The sequence below is a fragment of the Rhinoderma darwinii genome, chromosome 2 (genome assembly GCF_050947455.1).
Source record: "Rhinoderma darwinii isolate aRhiDar2 chromosome 2, aRhiDar2.hap1, whole genome shotgun sequence".
In the NCBI taxonomy this organism is placed as follows: domain Eukaryota; kingdom Metazoa; phylum Chordata; class Amphibia; order Anura; family Rhinodermatidae; genus Rhinoderma; species Rhinoderma darwinii.
In genome coordinates, this window is record NC_134688.1 from 281,546,633 (window position 1) to 281,565,074 (window position 18,442).

Here is an 18,442-nt window from a genome sequence, read left to right on the forward strand (position 1 = left end):
CCAATCGTCTATCACTTAGGAGAAACAAATACCTTCTTTCCTTATAATGAGTGTTTGTTCTATTTTATTTCATGCTCGCTTACGTTGGATACACTTTTTTCTCTCTCTTGGATTTACATTTACCATTCACAGTTGGACACTGCACTGTGTAGATAAATTGCTCCTATAAATTCTCTGCGCAAAGATTAAAATAGACAATTTACCATTGACAGTGTGGAAATGAATTAGGAAACAATGTAGCGAAAAATGACAAGAAAATAAAAAATTCAAATGTTTTAAGTTTTATTTTCCTTAATGGATACAGCACAGAAATAATTATAAAATTAGGAAGATACATTACTGCAACATTGCGTAAGATCATTGGCAAAGGTATAGTTGATTTTTGAAGTGAATTGTTTTTGTTTGCTTGTTGTTCATGTTGCTTTAGCTTTTGGCTTTAAAATCTGTGCTATGAGACACATTCAGAACAGACTTTAAGAAGCAAATTTTTAATGCTAAAATCCTAGTGAATTACATACTGTACATACAAAAAAAATTCTATTACAGTATAACCCAGTACCCAACCCCCTTCTAGAAATTATTTCACCACTTACAACAGATGTTTTGTAAGAAATGAACCCACTTTGTAATTGCAGGTAGACTGGCAGAATAATGTACAAAATCGAAATATCCCCGGTCTTGATATGGACCAGTCAAGATGTTCCATACTAGAAAGTGTCAGCCAAGGAGTGCTTCCTATTACAGAAAGCTGTAAATGGACAAAACACCCCTTGGCATGTTACATTCGGTGTCCACAGGGAAAATAACAAATACATAGACTGCCACGGAAATAACATTCAGCATGGTTGAAAGAAATTCTATTTTGGATGAGACCTTCATCTCTCAATTCCTTCAATGTGTTCTAGTCCTAAAAGCGTTTAGTCATTTTATCAGTTAAAGCGAAGATAAAACTTATTTGCCAACAATTACAAATACCCACCCACTGTCAGTGGCCTGTCTGTAAACCTTTAAACCAAGGATTCTGGGAAAGGGAACGAGGGCTCGTGTTTTCCCTTCTTTGGTGCTTCATTTCATTTACTTAGAGGTGAACAGCACACGGAAAATAATTGTTCCATTCTTCTAAGGAGTACAAGACATTTACTTGGACAGAAAAAAAGAATTCAGGAATGAGAACACAGGAAAGAATTTACATGAAGAAAATATTTTAGTCTTATTATTTATTATTATTTAATATTTGAGTCTTAGTCTAAACCAGTGGTCGCCAGCCTGCAGCTCTCCAGCCGTTGAAAACTACAACCCCCAAGATGAGCAGTAGATGACAGCTGGTGGGCCACAGGTTACAGACCACAGGTCTAAGCCTTCATTCTCACTAGTCTCCGTCTGTGTGATCCTGTCACCTGCTCTCCTTAAAGAGGAATTATACTTTCATAGTTTATAGAAAAACTGCTCAGGTAAAGGGAATTGTCCAGGTTTAACTTCGCTTACAACTTAATTTTTGCTCATCTGCATATAAATATCCAGAATCCTTGGCTGTGACCCAATCAATGACTATTATTAAAGTTTAGTAAAACAAGCATTTTGTATTGCTAGTTGAACTGTGTGTTTTATTCTTTTCATTGTTTACCGTGTATAGCTTGTAGGTTACACTTTATTGCACCTCTAAGTAAATAAAGCTGAGGTTATAGTGTTCAAAAAATGATGGGGACAAGAGTAACCATTGAAAAAGAGAAGTGTGCCTCATGAGGTTGGATCCTTTCCCTCCGAGTCTTAACCAAATCCCTTTTTATGGCACTACATTTAACCAAAACACCAACCTCACCCCTTCACCATTTCAACAATAAAGATGTATTCCCACTTCAGTCTTTATATCCACATTAAGTACATCTGCTGGAGAATGTTATGTTTTAATGTTTAAAAAAGTTTCTTTTTTTCTAATAAGACTCCCTAAATTTTTGTAATTTACACCAGATCGTATTTACAGAATAATGGCGGAGCCTGTGGTCGGACTAGAAAGTATTTCTTATAGGTCTAATATAAAGATATATATATAGGGTTTCTATACAACATTCCAAATTCCCTTTAGCGTGTACATAAACGTCCTACTTTGGAAACATTATTAAAAAACAGACTGCCATCTGAGGCTGCAGAAAACATTTCCTAGTATATGCCAATACTGCAACATATGATGAACTAAAAGGTATCACTTGTGCTTTTGTGGGTCCTGAATCTGCTACGTGATGGCCACACCAACGGTATCAGTCAAGCTTTGTAAAAGAACCCTCAAGGAAGCACCTGGCAGTTGTGGCCATTTACAGTGTACAAATGCAAAGAGGAATGGATGGAGTACAAATCCCACAACAGGAATATTCTTGGTTTCCAAAGAGTGATGAGGTGTCCTGATCTGACCACATTTTATGTGACCACACTTCATGTAGTTGTGACTTGAAAAAATGAAAAAAGAGCCCACAACCAGGATCACTGAACATGGGAGCCATGAAAAGAAGATCCGTCCACAGGCTCATTGATCATCAGAACTGGAAAAGGGGAAAGAGAAGGACACATTCCCCCTACTATGCGTAGAATTCCTCGTGATTGTCCGGTTTCTGATAGGAGACGCTGGCCGGTTTGGGCTCCTCCAGAGCATAACTTCCTTCATCTTTCTTTTTCATGCGGTAAATCAACAGCATCACTAGAAATGCAGCAAAAAGGGCTCCGACCACTCCTCCTACTATCACCGCTAAAGAAAAGTAGAAAGAGTTAATGAACGTAGTCTTTGAATATATAATTTGAGTGTATAAAATACAATACTTCAGCATCCATTAAAGAGTGGCATTTTATGTCATGGTGGTGACATTTTGAGAAATACTTTTTCCAAGAAATGTGCTTCTCTTAAGTAAACCTAAAAATATTGCAGAATGTTCAGTTATAGGTAAGTCTCAAAGGCATGAATAAAGTCCTTCAGCAGCCGAAGTGACGTGAGTAAAGCTAGCCATAAACATTGAAGCTTTGAAGGTAAATCGCTACAACTTTCTAATGTTTATGGAGAGCTTCCATTGGTCAAAACAAGGACCTGATAGTATCCTTGATACTCTCCCTGATACATAGAAACGGGACTCCAACAAATAAGTAGTAATACAATTATAAAGAACTTTCCTTTGAATAAGTTTCCTTTGAACCCTTCTATTTTTTCAAAGAAGTTGATGAGTGTCTGCCACAAGATTTAAATTCAATGTAAAGCATTGTAGCCATTTTTTTCTTAGGCTATATTAACTGTCAGTTTTTCATGGCCACTTTGCATCAGTGTGTCTCTAAATTTTCAGTCCGTCTGTCCGTTTTTACACACCTCCTGTATATGATGCCACACACCTCCCTGTATATGATGCCATAGACCCCCTGTATATGATGCCACACACCTCCCTGTATAGGATGCCACACACCTCCCTGTATATGAAGCCACACCCCTCCCTGTATATGATGCCACACACCTCCCTGTATATGCCACACAGCCCCCTGTATATGATGCCACACACCTCCCTGTATATGCCACACAGCCCCCTGTATATGATGCCACACACCTCCCTGTATATGCCACACAGCCCCCTGTATATGATGTCACATACCTCCCTGTATATGCCAGACTCCCTGTATATGCCACACAGCCCCCTGTATATGATGCCACACACCTCCCTGTATATGCCACACAGCCCCGATGTATATGATGCCACACAGCCCGACATGAATGCCCTACATACTCACCGATGCAACGCTGTCTTCTTCAGGTAAGGTCTCTCGTCTTCACGGTATCTGCGGCAACGCGATGACACTCACCGATGCGGCTCATCTTCACACATGGTCTCTCGACTTCACGGGATCTGCGAAGGCGGCGCGATTATGTCATCGCATCGCCTTCGCAGAACCTGTGAAGACGAGAGACCACACATGAAGAGGTCTGCCCTGCATCGGTAAGTGTCATTGAACCGCCGATAGACAGCAAGGGAACTAGTAGTTCCCTTGCCAATCTCCATGTCACAGATCCATTTTTACTGGTTGTTACATGTATTGACAGCCGTTAAAAACTGATCCATTGACTTCTATGGGGGCCGTCAGGCCGTGAAAATGGCCAAAAATAGGACATGTCCAATTTTTTGACGGCCATTATTCACAGGCCGTTAAAAAAAAAAATGGCTGTGTGAATACACTCATAGAACATCATAGTTCTGAACACGGCTGTTTTTCACTGTCGTGTGAATAAGGCCTTAAATGTATGTATTTTGTGCTTAAAAACATTCTTCTAATTGACTTTTATTAAAAATGTACTTTACTTTTTCGATGCAGCTTCTATGTATGCACTAAATGTAGAAACTGTATAGCGTGGTTGTAAGCGGAATCCGTCAGTTTGCTGGACAGATGGCTCTGCTGACAGTGTCTTCTGTGTGCCTCAAGCACACAGGATAACCCTAATAAACAATCACATCTAAGTTGACAAACTTAGGGGCACCATACAACTTCTATGTATACTGCATACATAGAAGCTGCATCGCAAAAAGTATATACAATTTTTTATAAAAGTCAATTAGAAAAATGTTTTTAGGAACAAAATAAACACATTTAATTAAAAAAAGGCTACATATCCTTTAATTCTTTAATAAGAAGTAAACTAGAATTGTTAATTACAGAACAGAAAACCATAGTCTGTGTATTGTTAGGAAAATGTATTTAGCCACTGTATAGTCATTATTACAGAAGAGGAAGACGGCTGAGTCCAGAAGTGGTGGAACTGCAGCAGATTTGTGGTGCAGATTCCGCACAGCAAATTTGCGTCAATTTTTTAAAACCCCATCGACACATAGCAGAAGCATTCCACACAGTAATAAGAGCATGTTGCAGATTTTCAAATCCGCAGCATGCTCATTCTTAGCAATGCAAAGGGTGAGATTCGTGGCAAGTCCACAACAAAATGTGCTATGTCTGAACTTAAGCAGGAAAGTCACTGTTTGTATTTTTTAACCTACACTAGTAAAAGACGAAGAATGGAATGTAAAAACTGGGACCTGCTCATTTGCAAGATGCAACGCCCGTTTTTTTAAAATTAGTTTTAATGGAAAAGCCCCAATGTTTTACTCCAGGAATTTCAGATTCACTAGACCAATGTAATAAATACTAAAAACAATATTATAGACAAACAATACTTAATGAAAGGAAATAAAAGTATCTGTGCAGATCAAAGTAGTCACTTACCGATTAACACTTCTCTTCTCTCCAGAATATTCTTCTGAGGCATCTGTGCCAGCGTATTCCCAGAATCTATAGTGTTGTCAATGAGACCAGTATCTAATTTCCTTCCTCGACCATGATCAGTGGGTGATGTGCCTGGTGGTAATACTTCATTTCCCAGGTCAGGTACTGTGGGTGGCTGTGTCTGGGATGCTTCCTCCTCTTCTTGGATCTCAAAGTCACCACTTGGGCCACCACCCACTGGCACCTCTATCTCACGATCACGAGCAGTAGCTACGGTCATCTCCCAGCTGTCTGTCTGTAACCGAATCAAAGAACGTATGGATAACTGATGTGGGCCAATAATTCATCAAATTGGGCAACACTTGAAAGGTTCAAGGTTAAAAAGAATTATTTCCATTTCTTACTTGCCTCTTTTACTTTTCTCCCTTCTCAATTTCCTGGTATCTACCTATGCTCTTTTCACATATGTACCCTAATATATCTGTTGTTTTCTCTAAAGCCCCATTTACAAGGAATCCTTTCACAAACCACCGCAGAATGATCGTTCTAAGTACCTGATGGACATTTCCACCGGAACAATCATCTAGGTGGAACCGTGTGGAGTGCGGTTGTCAGTGGCGTAGCCATAAGGGTCGCAACGGACACCTAAGCCTGGGGGGCCAGCAGGCCCCCATTGCCACACACTGCTGTCCTTGCTGCAGTATTCACTGTGCCGTGAGCGGCTCGGTGCAGGAAGGCACGATGTAGTGATGCCATCGCTCCTGTTTGCGCCGAGTCATTCACAGCACAATGCAGAGGAGAAGGATCTCCTCCACCCGTTGTGGGAACGGGGATAGGTAAGTAATTATGTTATTATTTTTCTATTAGGTACATACATACTGGGTATGGGAGGGGCGGCTCATATAGTAGCTGCTGAGGGGGCATTATACTGTATGGGGGGCATTATACTGTATGGGACAGCTATGGAGGGCATTGTACTGTATGGGGACATTATACTGTATGGGACAGTTATGGGGGCATTGTACTGTGTGGGGCAGCTATGGGGGGCATTATACTGTGTGGCTCAATACACTGTATGTGGCAGCGATGGAGGGCATTAGACTCTATGGGTCGCAATATACTGTGGGGGCAGCTATCGGGGCATTATACTGTGGGGGCAGCTATGGGGGACATTATATTGTGGGGGGACAGCTATGGGGCATTATACTCTGGGGGCAGCTATTGGGGCATTATACTGTGGTGGTCAGCTATGGGGGGCATTATATTGTGTGAGGGCAGCTATGGGGAGCATTATACTGTGGTGGTTTGTTATGGGGGCATTATACTGTGTGGTGGCATTATACTGTGGGGGCAGCTATGGGGGCATTATACTGTAGGGACATTCATGGGGTCTGTCAGGCAAGGCAGCTGGGCATAGGTGTGCGCAGGGGTCTGGTGGTGTTTGGTGTTTGGGAGGTGAATTCTTGCACCAGGGCCCATGAGCCTTTAGCTACGCACCTGACCGTTGTTGTCTATTGATGTATTTTCAAAGATTTGCGCAGTAGGCAAGCAAAGTAAATGTCACCATGAGTGCATTTACCTATACCAGAGAAGATGGCAGCGATTTTTAGGTATATACAATCCTCAAGTTCAACTTCCTAAGTAATACAATGACAATGAGAATACATACAAGATCATTGTGTGCATATGAACTATATGCATTTCACAATACAATGCACCATCATAATGTGAAGACAGAGATACTTTTAGTTTGTTTTTGTTTTTAAAAAATCTAGGCAGGGACAAATTTATATATTTTTTTCTTTATTATAAATATGTATTAAAAACTAGAAACACAAAACAAGAAAAAGATATGAGAATACATTAAAACCAATGAAAAATGCAACTACAGTTTCAGGTTTCTTTTACAACACTTCCCATGTATCTGATTTGAATTTTTTATTTTATTTCTTGCTTAACCCCGTAATGACCAGGCCTTTTTTGGCCTTGATGAGCAAGGATTATTTTATTTTTTTTCAGTCGCATTCCAAGAGTCATAGCATTTTTTTGTTATTCCGTCGACATAGCCGTATCTTTCAATTGAACCATTTTTGGATGCACATAGTATATTGATTAACTTTTAATAACTTTAAAGAGAACCTTTCACCTGCCCATACATGTGCAGCTGAGTGCAGTATATAATGGGCAGGGCTGCACAAACCCTGGGGCACTTAAAAAAAAAAATTCTACCCTCCTCCATTATTTAGCGATCGTTGCCTTTATATTTGGCGCCCGATATTTAAATAACCCCCTGAACTGTCAATGGGGCGTGTAATGGCAATGGTGCAATTTAAATATCGGGCACCAAATATAACAGCACCTATATCTAAATAACGGAGGAGGGTAGAATTTTTTTTTTAAGTGCCCCAGGGTTTGTGCAGCCCTGCCTATTACATACTGCACTCAGCTGCACATGTATGGGGAGGGGAAAGGTTCTCTTTAATTTAGAAGAGAACTGAAAATAAGCAGCTATTCCAGAATAGTTTATTGTCTCTCCTTTCATGTTATAAATTTATGCCGTTGACCATGTGGCGCAAATAACACGTTACCTTTATTCTATGGTAAGCTGGTTATTCACAGCACTCACTTGGTCGGAATATCTCTACTCTATTCCAGCGGGATGCAAATTCCAAGTCCAGAGATCCCTTCCGGACGATCAATTGATACAAAAAACTTGGACGGCATCCATATGGCATGATAAAGACACCCCTGCCATATGGCTGCTGTCCTCAAGTTTTTTGTACCTTTATTGTATGGGTCGGCTCGATTACAGGGATACCAAATATGTATAGGTTTTATATGTATTCCCAGGTTTGCACAATAAAAACTCTTTTAATAAAAATTACGGTACTTGTTTTGCATCGCCGCATTCCAAGTGCCATAACTTTTTTATTTTTCCGTTGATGTAGCCAAGGTGTAGTTTTCATAGGTATTTTGGGGGTAGATGGGACTTAATTAACTTTTTTTTATTTTTTTTGTGTGGGAATGGGAAAATAATTTAGAATTATTTTTTTTTACGCGTTCATCCGGCGGTTTATTTAATGTGTTAAACTCATTGTTCAAGTGGTTATGATCACAGCGATACCATAAAGGTGTTATTTATTTATTTTTACACTTTTACTAAATAATTATTTGATTTTTCTCTAATCTTTTTATTTTGTTTTCATAAACTTTATTTAACGGTTTTACTTTTTTTTTTGTCGCAGATATAATGCTTTGGTATACTTCATATACCAAAGTATTATTGCGTGTCAGTGTAAAACTGACAGGCAATCTATAAGGCCATGCTTCTTGCGTGGCCTAATAGGCAGTTGCTGAAGGAGGCCTGGGGGCCTTTGTTCGCGGGTGTGCTGATGAGGTGACAGAGGGAGCTCCCTCCCTCTGTTAAACACCTTAACCCCTTAGTGACCACTAATACGCCTTTTTACGTTGGTCACTAATGGGCTTTCGGCTAGACTGACGCCTTTTCACGTGAGCCTAGTCTAAGTCCTGCACGGGTCTCCCGTGCAGGCAGGAGCCGGGGCTCTGCTGTCTGATGACAGCTGAGCTCCTGCTCCAACGCCCGCAATCGAAGTTTACTTCGATCGCGGCCGTTTAACCCGTTAAATGCCGCCGTCAATAGCGACCGCGGCATTTAACTTTGTTTACAGAGGGAGTGAGCTCCCTCTGTCACCCATCGGCGGCCCGCGAATGAAATCGCGGGTCTCCGATGGGGTGTCATGGCAGCCGGGGGCTTGATAAAAGCCCCCAGGTCTGCCCTGGGGATAATCCTGTTAGGACGCGCCGGAGGCACGTCCTAACAGATTGCCTGTCAGATTTACACTGACAGGCAATAATGCTCTGGTATACGAAGTATACCAGAGCATTATAGCAGCGATCGGAACATCGCACAGTAAAGTCCCCTAGTGGGACTAATAAAATCAGTCATCAAAGTGAAATAAAGATTATTAATAAAAAGTACAGTAAAATAAATAAAACCATTTTTTTCCATAAAAAGTGGTTTTATTTAGTAAAAGTGTAAAAAAAAAAAAAAAGTACACATATGTGGTATCGCCGCGACCGTAATGACTCCATTAATAAAGTTAATATGTAATTTAAACCGCAAAGTGAACACAGTAAAAAAAAAACGCAAAAAACCATGGCGAAATTGCAATTTTTTTCCATTGCCCCCCAAAAAAGTCATAATAAAAATGAATCAATAAGTCCCATGTACCCCAAAACAGTACCGATCAAAACTACGTCTCGTCCCGCAGAAAACAAGCCCAAAAAATGACTACATTGATGGAAAAATAAAAAAATTACGGCTCTTGGAAAGCAACGATGCAAAAACAAATAATTTTAGTTCAAAAGTGTTTTTATTGTGCAAAAGTCGTAAAACATAAAAAACCTCTACATATGTGGTATCGCCGTAATCGTACCGACTCATAGAATAAAGGTAACATGTTATTTATGTCGCATAGTGAACGGCGTCAATTTAAAAACGCATAGAACAATGGCGGAATTTCAGGTTTTTTTTATAATCCCCCCCCAAAAAGGTTAATAAAAGTTAATATAAAAATTATATGTACCCAAAAATGGTGCTATTAAAAAGCACAACTAATCCCGCAAAAAACAAGTCCTCATACAGCTATGTAGACGAAAAAATAAAAACGTTATAGCTCTTTGAATGCGACTATAGAAAAAAGAATAAAATAGCTTGGTCATTAGGGCCTAAAATGGGCTGGTCACTAAGGGGTTAAATGATGTGGTCGCTATTGACAGCAGCATCTAAGAAGTTAAACTGCCAGAAACTGAGAGCTCTTCGATTCCGGCAGGAGCCAGGCTGTGCATAACAGCCGTGCTCCTGCCACTGATCTCGTGGCAGTACCCACAAAGTCAGAGTGACGGATATATCAGTCGAGATGCAGGAACTAGCACCTGCTTGTGACGGATATATTCGCCACTCATCATTAAGGGCTTAAATACAAAAAGATTTTAAAATCAACAAATCTCGTACTAAAGACAACTTAGAAAGACACAACTATCACTACTCCTACTGTAAAAATAATAACAGTGGAACAGTGGGAAAGACCTAAAAGCCCATTTACACTTCGCAAATCACAGAGAAAAGGGCTGTGTAGATTGGAACTGCTAAGAAATAAAGTCCTGTATCAATGTCTGAAAGGTTCCATGACTTAAGTCAAGGGAGGTGCTCAGCCCAAAGGCAAAGTTCATAGACAACAGATCTGAGGGCTTAAAAAAGCGTATCTTCGCGAAACAGCTGCTGCCTGTGATAATCACTGTCTATACCTAACTGAATTAAAAATGTAAATACCAGTACAGATATAGCTTATGGTTATCCCACTCTGTGCTGAACCTATTGTATGTTGCCTAGATCCTTACCTGTGGTTGTTGAGTGGGAGTCACTTCTTCCAAATCCTCTATTTCCTTGACATCTGCAACAGTTGTCTGTATTGTTCTGTCATCTGGAGTAGGCCACTGCTGGCTGCTTCCCTGGTCTGGAATGGTCCCAATGCTTTCAGTATTATCATCCCATTCCTTTGTTTCTTCCTCTGTGGTAGTAGGCATTAGCGTTGTTAAAGTGGAGACTATAATCACAGGCTGTAACCGGCGTACCTCAGTTGTCCTGGCTGTTGCTGGGCTTACCGCAGCAGTGGTTGCCGCTTCTTTGGTAGGACTAGTTGGTTTAGGTGCAGAAGTTATGGATGGTGTGTCTGGGGCTTCAGGAAGGATCCATGGGTGCTGTTGATGTACTAATGTAGCTTGCGTTGTGGGAGGAGACCAAGTTGTCTGAACAGGAGGAAGTGTGTCTTCCGTAGGTGCCGGTTTTAGTGCTGTGGCTGTTGGAGGAGCAATGGGTGTTTCCGTAGTGAATCTGACACCAACATCCAGCCTGGACTCCATCTCAAACCCTAAAGGAAGATGAACAGTGATTTAAATTTTGAAGGTCTGAAAACTTCCAAATGTAAAAGCAGTCACAAAATGAGAAATGACACAATGTATAAACATAATTTATGCATAATGCCAAGCAACAACTGGGATATCAAAATACAATCACAGCAAAAGTTTGGGCGCTTCAAGTGACATTACCTGCATAACAGAAACCCAAGATGTATAGATGGCAACAGAGATTAAAATTCAGGGCAATATACATTACACTAGTCAAACTAGAGGTATCTATTTGTTTGTTAGTCTGTCTATCTGTAAAGGATCTGCCAGACACAACTTCTGTGTCGACGCCCATAGTTAATCAGTCTGCACCTGCTTCTATGTCTGTGAGACTGACTCCATCTTCCACCACCCAGGATGGCAGGCTTAGGAGTGGGAGAGCCTATCACAGCCTGGCCAGACGGAGCTAGCTCCCGCCCTCTGTCTATTTATACCTGCCTTTCCTGTTCCTCCTTTGCTTGTGATTCTTCTCTGCTGGTTTCCTGGCCCTTCTGCAGCTTCTTGAACTACTGATCCTCTGCTTGTGATTGACCTTGGCTTTACTGACCACTCTTCTGCTCTGCGTTTTTTGTACCTCGCTCATCTCCTGGTTTGACTCGGCTCGTTCACTTCGCTTGTTGCTCACGGTGTCCCCGTGGGCAACTTCCCCATTTCCCTGGCTTCTTTGTACCCTTGTCTGTTGTGCACCTATTGAGTGTAGGGACCGTCGCCCAGTTGTACCCCGTCGCCTAGGGCGGGTCGTTGCAAGTAGGCAGGGACTGAGTGGCGGGTAGATTAGGGCTCACCTGTCTGTCTTCCTACCGTGACATTACACTATCTATGTACAAACATACATTCACAAATTGAATGCATCACCACTGTATATTTGCTGAATTTATCATAGTAGAAAAAAATAAACATAAAATTGCAAAAGTTTCTATACCAATCAATACAAAACAACATTCATTGGGGCAGAATTTACAGCCCCCTAATGTTGTGGTCAGCTTCTTTCTGTAGGGATTTTTCTCCACTCTTCCTTACAGAACGTTCCTAATTGAGGAATATTCTTTGGTGGTCTTGAATGTGGGCAAGTTTAATAATAATAATCAAGTCTGGAGACATGAAGACCATGCCAGATCCTTTAATCTTTTGCTTCATAAGCATTTAAAGAATGTTTTGGATCATTGTCTTGTTATAATATCCAACCTGTTTTCAGTTGTAAGTCTGTTCAGTAGAATAACTTTTTCCCTGGAGCCACACAATATTTATTTTTGATGATTGTAGCAAAAGAGTTTCATTGGACTATAGCACTTGATTCTTAAGTGGTGTGTGGAATACTGGAGACATTAACTTAAAGTGTTATTCCCATCTTATAAATTGATGGCATATCCCTAGGATCCTGAGAATTAGGTCATCATTTGTCCGTGTGTGGACAACCCCTTAATTCCCTTTAAATCAACAGGATAGGTAATCAGTATATGATCGGTGGGGGTCCGACACCCAGACCCCACACCGATCAGCTGCCTCTGGGCACCGGATGTCCATGGCGGAAGCAGATGGCTTCGGTCACAGAATAATGGCCGAACTGCAGTACTGAAGGTCTGCTCCTATTCAAGTGAATAGGAACAGAGTTGCTTTATTTCAGCACGGCTGCTATGCAGTAGTCGGAACCATCTGCTTCCGGCTCCGAATACTGCATACCCTGCATAACCCCCAGCGCCCGGAGGCAGCTGATCGGTGCGGGGTCCAGGTGTCGGACCCCACGATCATATATGGATGACCTATCCTGTGGATAGGTCATCAGTTGTTTGTGCCTGGAAAACCCCTTTAAGGGGTCCCAGCGCTGATTTAGTGCGGTGTCCCCTTCACTGTTTTTCCCCGCATAACGGCGCTTTGGAGTCCCAAAGGTCGGACTCCTATCGATCATAAAGTGATGGAATATCTTATGGATATGCTATTATTTTATAGGGTGGGAATAGAAAAAAATCTGAAATTTCGCCGCTCTTTTTTGCGTCCTAAATCTACGCCGTTTACCGTGTGGTATAAATAACACAATAACTTTATTCAGCGGGTTGTTACGATTGCACATACCACATTTGTATATATTTTGTATGTTTTACTACTTTTACACAGTAAAAACACTTTTTTTTCAAAATTATTTGTTTTTGTGTCTCCATATTTGAAGAGCCATAACTTTTTTATTTTTTCGCCGATGCAGTTGTATGAGGGGTTTTTTTTTTTTGCGGGACGACGTGTAGTTTTTATTGGTACCATTTTGGAGTAGATGCGACTTTTTGATCACTTTTTATAACATTTTTTTAAGTCAGGATTCACAGAAAACAGCAATTTTTCCATTGTTTTTTATTTTATTTTATTTTTTACGGCGTTCACCGTGCAGGTTAAATAATGTAATAGCTTTATAGTCAGGGTTGTTACGAACGTGGCGATACCAAATCTGTGTAACTTTTTTGCTTTATTTTGGTTTTTTTTAATAGTAAAGCCGTTTGTAAGGGGAAAAAGTGGGTTTTTAATTTTTTTTTCACATTTTTTTTTATTAACTTTATTAAACTTTTTTTTTACTAGTCCCACTGGGGGACTTTATTATAAAAGCGATTATACTTTTGTATTGCAGTATATTATGCCTGTCCGTGTAAAACAGGCAGGCATCTGCTAGGACATGCCTCTGGCATAGCCTAGCAGGCATTCACTATTAGGCCCCCGGAGGTACAGACACTCGGCGAGACACAGACACTCGCTGGGTATCAGTCGGATGAGAGGGAGCTCCCTCCCTCTCTGCAAAACCACTCAGATGCGACGCTCGGTATTGAGAGCCGCATCTGAGGGGTTAAATGTGTGAGATCGATACTAATATCGATCTCACACGTTCGAGCAGGGATTCCCCCAGACTTCAGCTACCTCTGGCAGCTGAGAGCAGGGAGATTTAACGGCTCCCTGCTCTGTTTATTTATCCTGATGCAGCGCCGTGAAAAGGATATTGCATCAGAATAAAGCCCACTAATGACAGCCGTGAAAAGGCCTATCGGCGGTCATTAAGGGGTTAATATCTTTATTTTAAGATCCTCAGTCAGAGCTTAGAGGAGCCCAATGATATTAAATGTTAGCACAACCTCCTGACAGGATTCAATAGTTAAGGCCCTATTACATCGGCCCATTTTGGCCGATGCCACGAGCGCCGATCAACGAGACAGCTTGTTGAACAGCACTCGTTTGCTACTTTCACGAGGAGCCGAGGGACGAGCGCTCGTTACTACGATCGCTCGTCCCCATACATTACTGTCATGTCCGCAGCACGTCTCTCTGTTTACACAGGGCAATTATCGGGAACGAGCATTTTATGAACGCTCGTTTTCCCGATAATTGGCCAGTGTAAAAGGGCCTTTACAGTACAGAATGTATTAAAGGGGTTGCCTGGCCTTCAAGATAGGCCATCAATATCTGATTGATGTGAGTGGGAGAAAGCTGTAATAATGTGCTCCACCACTACGACGGTGTCAGTGTTTTAGAGTATGGAGCTGTGTAAATAAAGGGGAAGCAGCTGCGGCCCCTTTCAAACAGCTGATAAGCAGGGGTGCCAAGAGTTGAACCCCCCCATATCAGATATTGATAGCCTAGGATAGGGCCATCAATTTAATCTTACCGGACAACCCTTTTAAAGGGGTTATCTCAATTAAGACATGATGGCATATTGCAAGGATGGCGAATACATAGGTTAATTGTAAATTTACCATAGCTGGCAGAGAATTCTCATATTTAGAAAGAATATAGTGGAGTCAAATTCCTGAGCCTTGAGTAAAAGTCCTAAGCCTCAAGCAATGAACACTTTTCATAAACTATTATGACACATGGATAACAAATTCTCTATACCCCTCATATACTGTTTCCTCCGCTCTCCCTGAACACAGAAGCCAGAATTAGCATAGTTTCCCAGACAATTTTCTTGTAATGAGCATAAATTCACCTGCACAGACGTATAGGATTTAATCAGATAAAATATACAGCAAACTATTATTTTGGGACATATCCTCACCTTATCTGTCCTGTCATTTTAACACAGCAAATGAACAGAGTCACAAATATAAGGTACACTGAGTGAGCAGATGCAGAAAATGTCATTTACTTTCTACAACTGGAATTGTAGTAATGGTGCACTCTAGCACCAAAAACCTATTCAAAGAAAATCTGCATTCCAAAGAGTTCTAACTATAGTTGGCAGATGTGGCTTGTGTCAGAGAATTGGATGTGATTCCCACAATGACAATAGGTCCAATTTAAGCCTATCTAATTTGACAAATGTATTTAATACAACACAATACTGCTTATGGCAGTGAAGGCCACTTTAATAACTAGTCAGAAAGCAAAATGCAGTAACGCATAACAATAAACACCTGGTTTTACAGGTAGTGCACGAACAATTGCAGGCCAAGGTTATGGCATCTGTGGGGTAGAACATTTTATATTGAAAGGAACTACTGTAACTCAGTGGTATTAGGTTTACACTTGAAGGAAAGATTATTTCTAAGTGTACTGTGGTAAAAGAGATTAAATATTTAAGCACCCAAAACAACAATATTTTAGGAAAAATATAGTACCAGTAATTGGCAGTGCAACCACCCTTTAGCCAACAGTGATCTAACTGATGGGAGACCCTAATTTGCATCTCTTGATCTTAGTTAAAGTCCATCTTTTATCAAAAATCAAAACTTCTTATTCCATCACTCTGCACTGTGTTTTCATCAGATATTTGCCATTTTATTATCTATGGGCCTATCATTTTCTCATAGGGTCGCAGATCTTCATAAGAAGGCATAGCTCCTGATTGCTTGACTGCAGCTTTCTAGGTGGATTTTGTAACTCCTGAACAGGTCAACAGAGACAGCATTGCAAAAACGGGCCCACCAGGCCATCCTCCTGCTGAATGTGGCCCCCTTGGCTTGCAAAATGGGGTCAAAAGACCCCCATTCTATTAAAAGATGTGAGCACCACAAGTCCCGTTGATATGCCATACATTTCTAAAGTGGGGAAACCCCTTTATGGCTGCTTTCGCACGCACACACGAACGCACGTACGCACTTTTCTGTCCGTCATACGAAGCAAATATTAATCAATGAAGCTATTCAGATAGACGTATAAAATATGTGAATGTTTAAAAAATAAAAAATAAAAACAGCAAGCACGACTTTCATCTGTTTTGCAGATGGAAAACGTGAATTAGATTCTATGGAGAGTGATTAAATTGCATCCATTTTTGGTCCATAGGTGATCTATATCGCATACGTATCTTCTCAGTATGGCATTCGTGTTTTAAAAGGGCTGTCTCATGTAATTTAATTATCGCCCTAGAAGACAGTATATTAGAAATACGGATCTGTAATGCTGATGAAATACCGATGACATACTGATGCCAAATCATTTGTAATACCGTCTGTATTACGGACGTTTACAAATACGCTCGTGTGATAGGGGTCTAAGGCAACAATTGCTTCAACGTGAAACACCACCTTTGATAAAACCTCTGTTTACACTAGGGATTATAGTCAGTATCAGTTGACACCAATATGTTTTTTTTTTTCTTCAGATCGTTTCGAAAAAAAACATAAAATGACATCAGAAACCTACACTGAAGTCACCAGGACAAAGAATTTAAAAAAAATATTTGGGAAAGAAAACACTGAAGTTATCCCTTGCATCCTTTTTTATTGGTTATCAATGTCATTTAAAAAAAAAAAAAGGTTTTTCTTTTGCAACATTTCCCATCTTAAAATGCAAGTCTATACAGTAAATAACGACATATGCCAGGCCTCATGCACACAACCGTATTTTGCGCCCGCAGTTTATCTGCATTTTTGCAGATAAATTGCGAACCCATTCTTTTCTATGGCCCCATGCACACGACTACAATTTACACAGATCGGTGCGGAGGCCACAAATCCGAGTCATTTTTTACAGTCCGGATTTGCGGATTCACCAATATTGGTGAATTGTTGTGGATGCGCGAGTCCAGATGACACACGAATGCACAACAAGGGTTTTTTTGTGGTGCAGTGGACCAAACGGACCGGTGGTTTTGTGGACTGCAAAACAAATATGGTCGTGTGCATGAGGCCTTATGAGACCCAAAAGTGGCTAACAAAATCCAATTAAAATACATCGCAAAGGCGGTTTCCATAAATCTATAAAAGCCAATATAAAGATTTTTTTCAGGACTGTCCGACGAATCGGACTACAAAAGGGGTGGGTCTTAAGTAAATTTCACATGAAAAGGGGTTTCTATGTCATTTTGGGGTTGTTCCTAGGCAGGTTGATAGGGCATTAAATGTCCTGGGGTTTGGGTTTCAACAGTTGAGAGATATGATAAATCTTTGAGTTTTATTTTCTACATTACTTTACAATGTTTCAATAAAGAATTGTGGTTAACAGGGGAGGCCATGACATTTACCACCAGATCCTGATCCAGAATACACATCATCTGTATCCTCCTCATCAAGGAAATCATCATCGCCAGAACTTTCTAGATCAAATGGTTTTTCATCCTCAAATTCCTTGCGCCATCGTTGAGCCTGTAAGGGACAGAGAAAATGGTGATACTAAAAGTAACAAATAATTCAATGTTGCCAAAAGTTTACAGACTTTACGAGACATTCAAAATATACTAGTCCAAGGGTAGAAAAATTACTGTAAGCTTTAGGTGTTAGTAAGACCAATCCAGGAGCTAGTTTGATGATAAAACATCGATAGACCTCAATAGAAAAGAACCCAGAAAAAGAAAATATGTCCACACCGGTGCTTGGTCCTTTAGCTCGCCGATCCATAAAGGTTTTTTTCACATTTGACAGCAAGTTTAGTGCAATATGCCCCAATAGACCCCATCATAAGTCAATGGGGTCCATTGTACAATAGATTTGGCATAGCGTTATGGCTTCCATTAAAAACGGAAGCTATTGTGCCGATGTAAACAGGGCCTTAGGTGCCAGTAGAAAATTTCCAGTTGCATTGGCTAACTGACTCCTAGGATAGATCCAACCCTGTACTAGTCAGTACATATATAGATCGTTGGTGTTTGATTTTATTAATGCAATTCAATCTAGAGAAGGTTAAACTAGATGGGCACATTCCTTTAATCAACCTTGATGAAATATCTTATAGAATATAACACTCTATAACATAGAGTGGGGTCCGCGCTTGGGACCCTCCTCTACGAGAAAGAGCAGAGAGACTT

The 18,442-nt window shown here is 40.6% G+C and overlaps 1 protein-coding gene across 1 annotated transcript in view; it reads right to left on the reverse strand.

Moving 5' to 3' along the window:
• Positions 1-260: 260 nt before the first annotated feature.
• The window catches only part of LOC142743008 (syndecan-3-like), a 127,389-nt gene continuing 109,207 nt past the window's right edge, over positions 261-18,442 (reverse strand). The window contains exons 2-5 of the mRNA XM_075853338.1: positions 17,663-17,783; positions 10,660-11,189; positions 5,239-5,533; positions 261-2,737 (exon numbers count right to left, since the gene is read on the reverse strand). Of these exons, the coding sequence (XP_075709453.1) occupies positions 2,571-2,737; positions 5,239-5,533; positions 10,660-11,189; positions 17,663-17,783 (1,113 nt within the window). The 3' untranslated portion in view covers positions 261-2,570. The remainder of the gene's footprint in view (positions 2,738-5,238; positions 5,534-10,659; positions 11,190-17,662; positions 17,784-18,442) is intronic.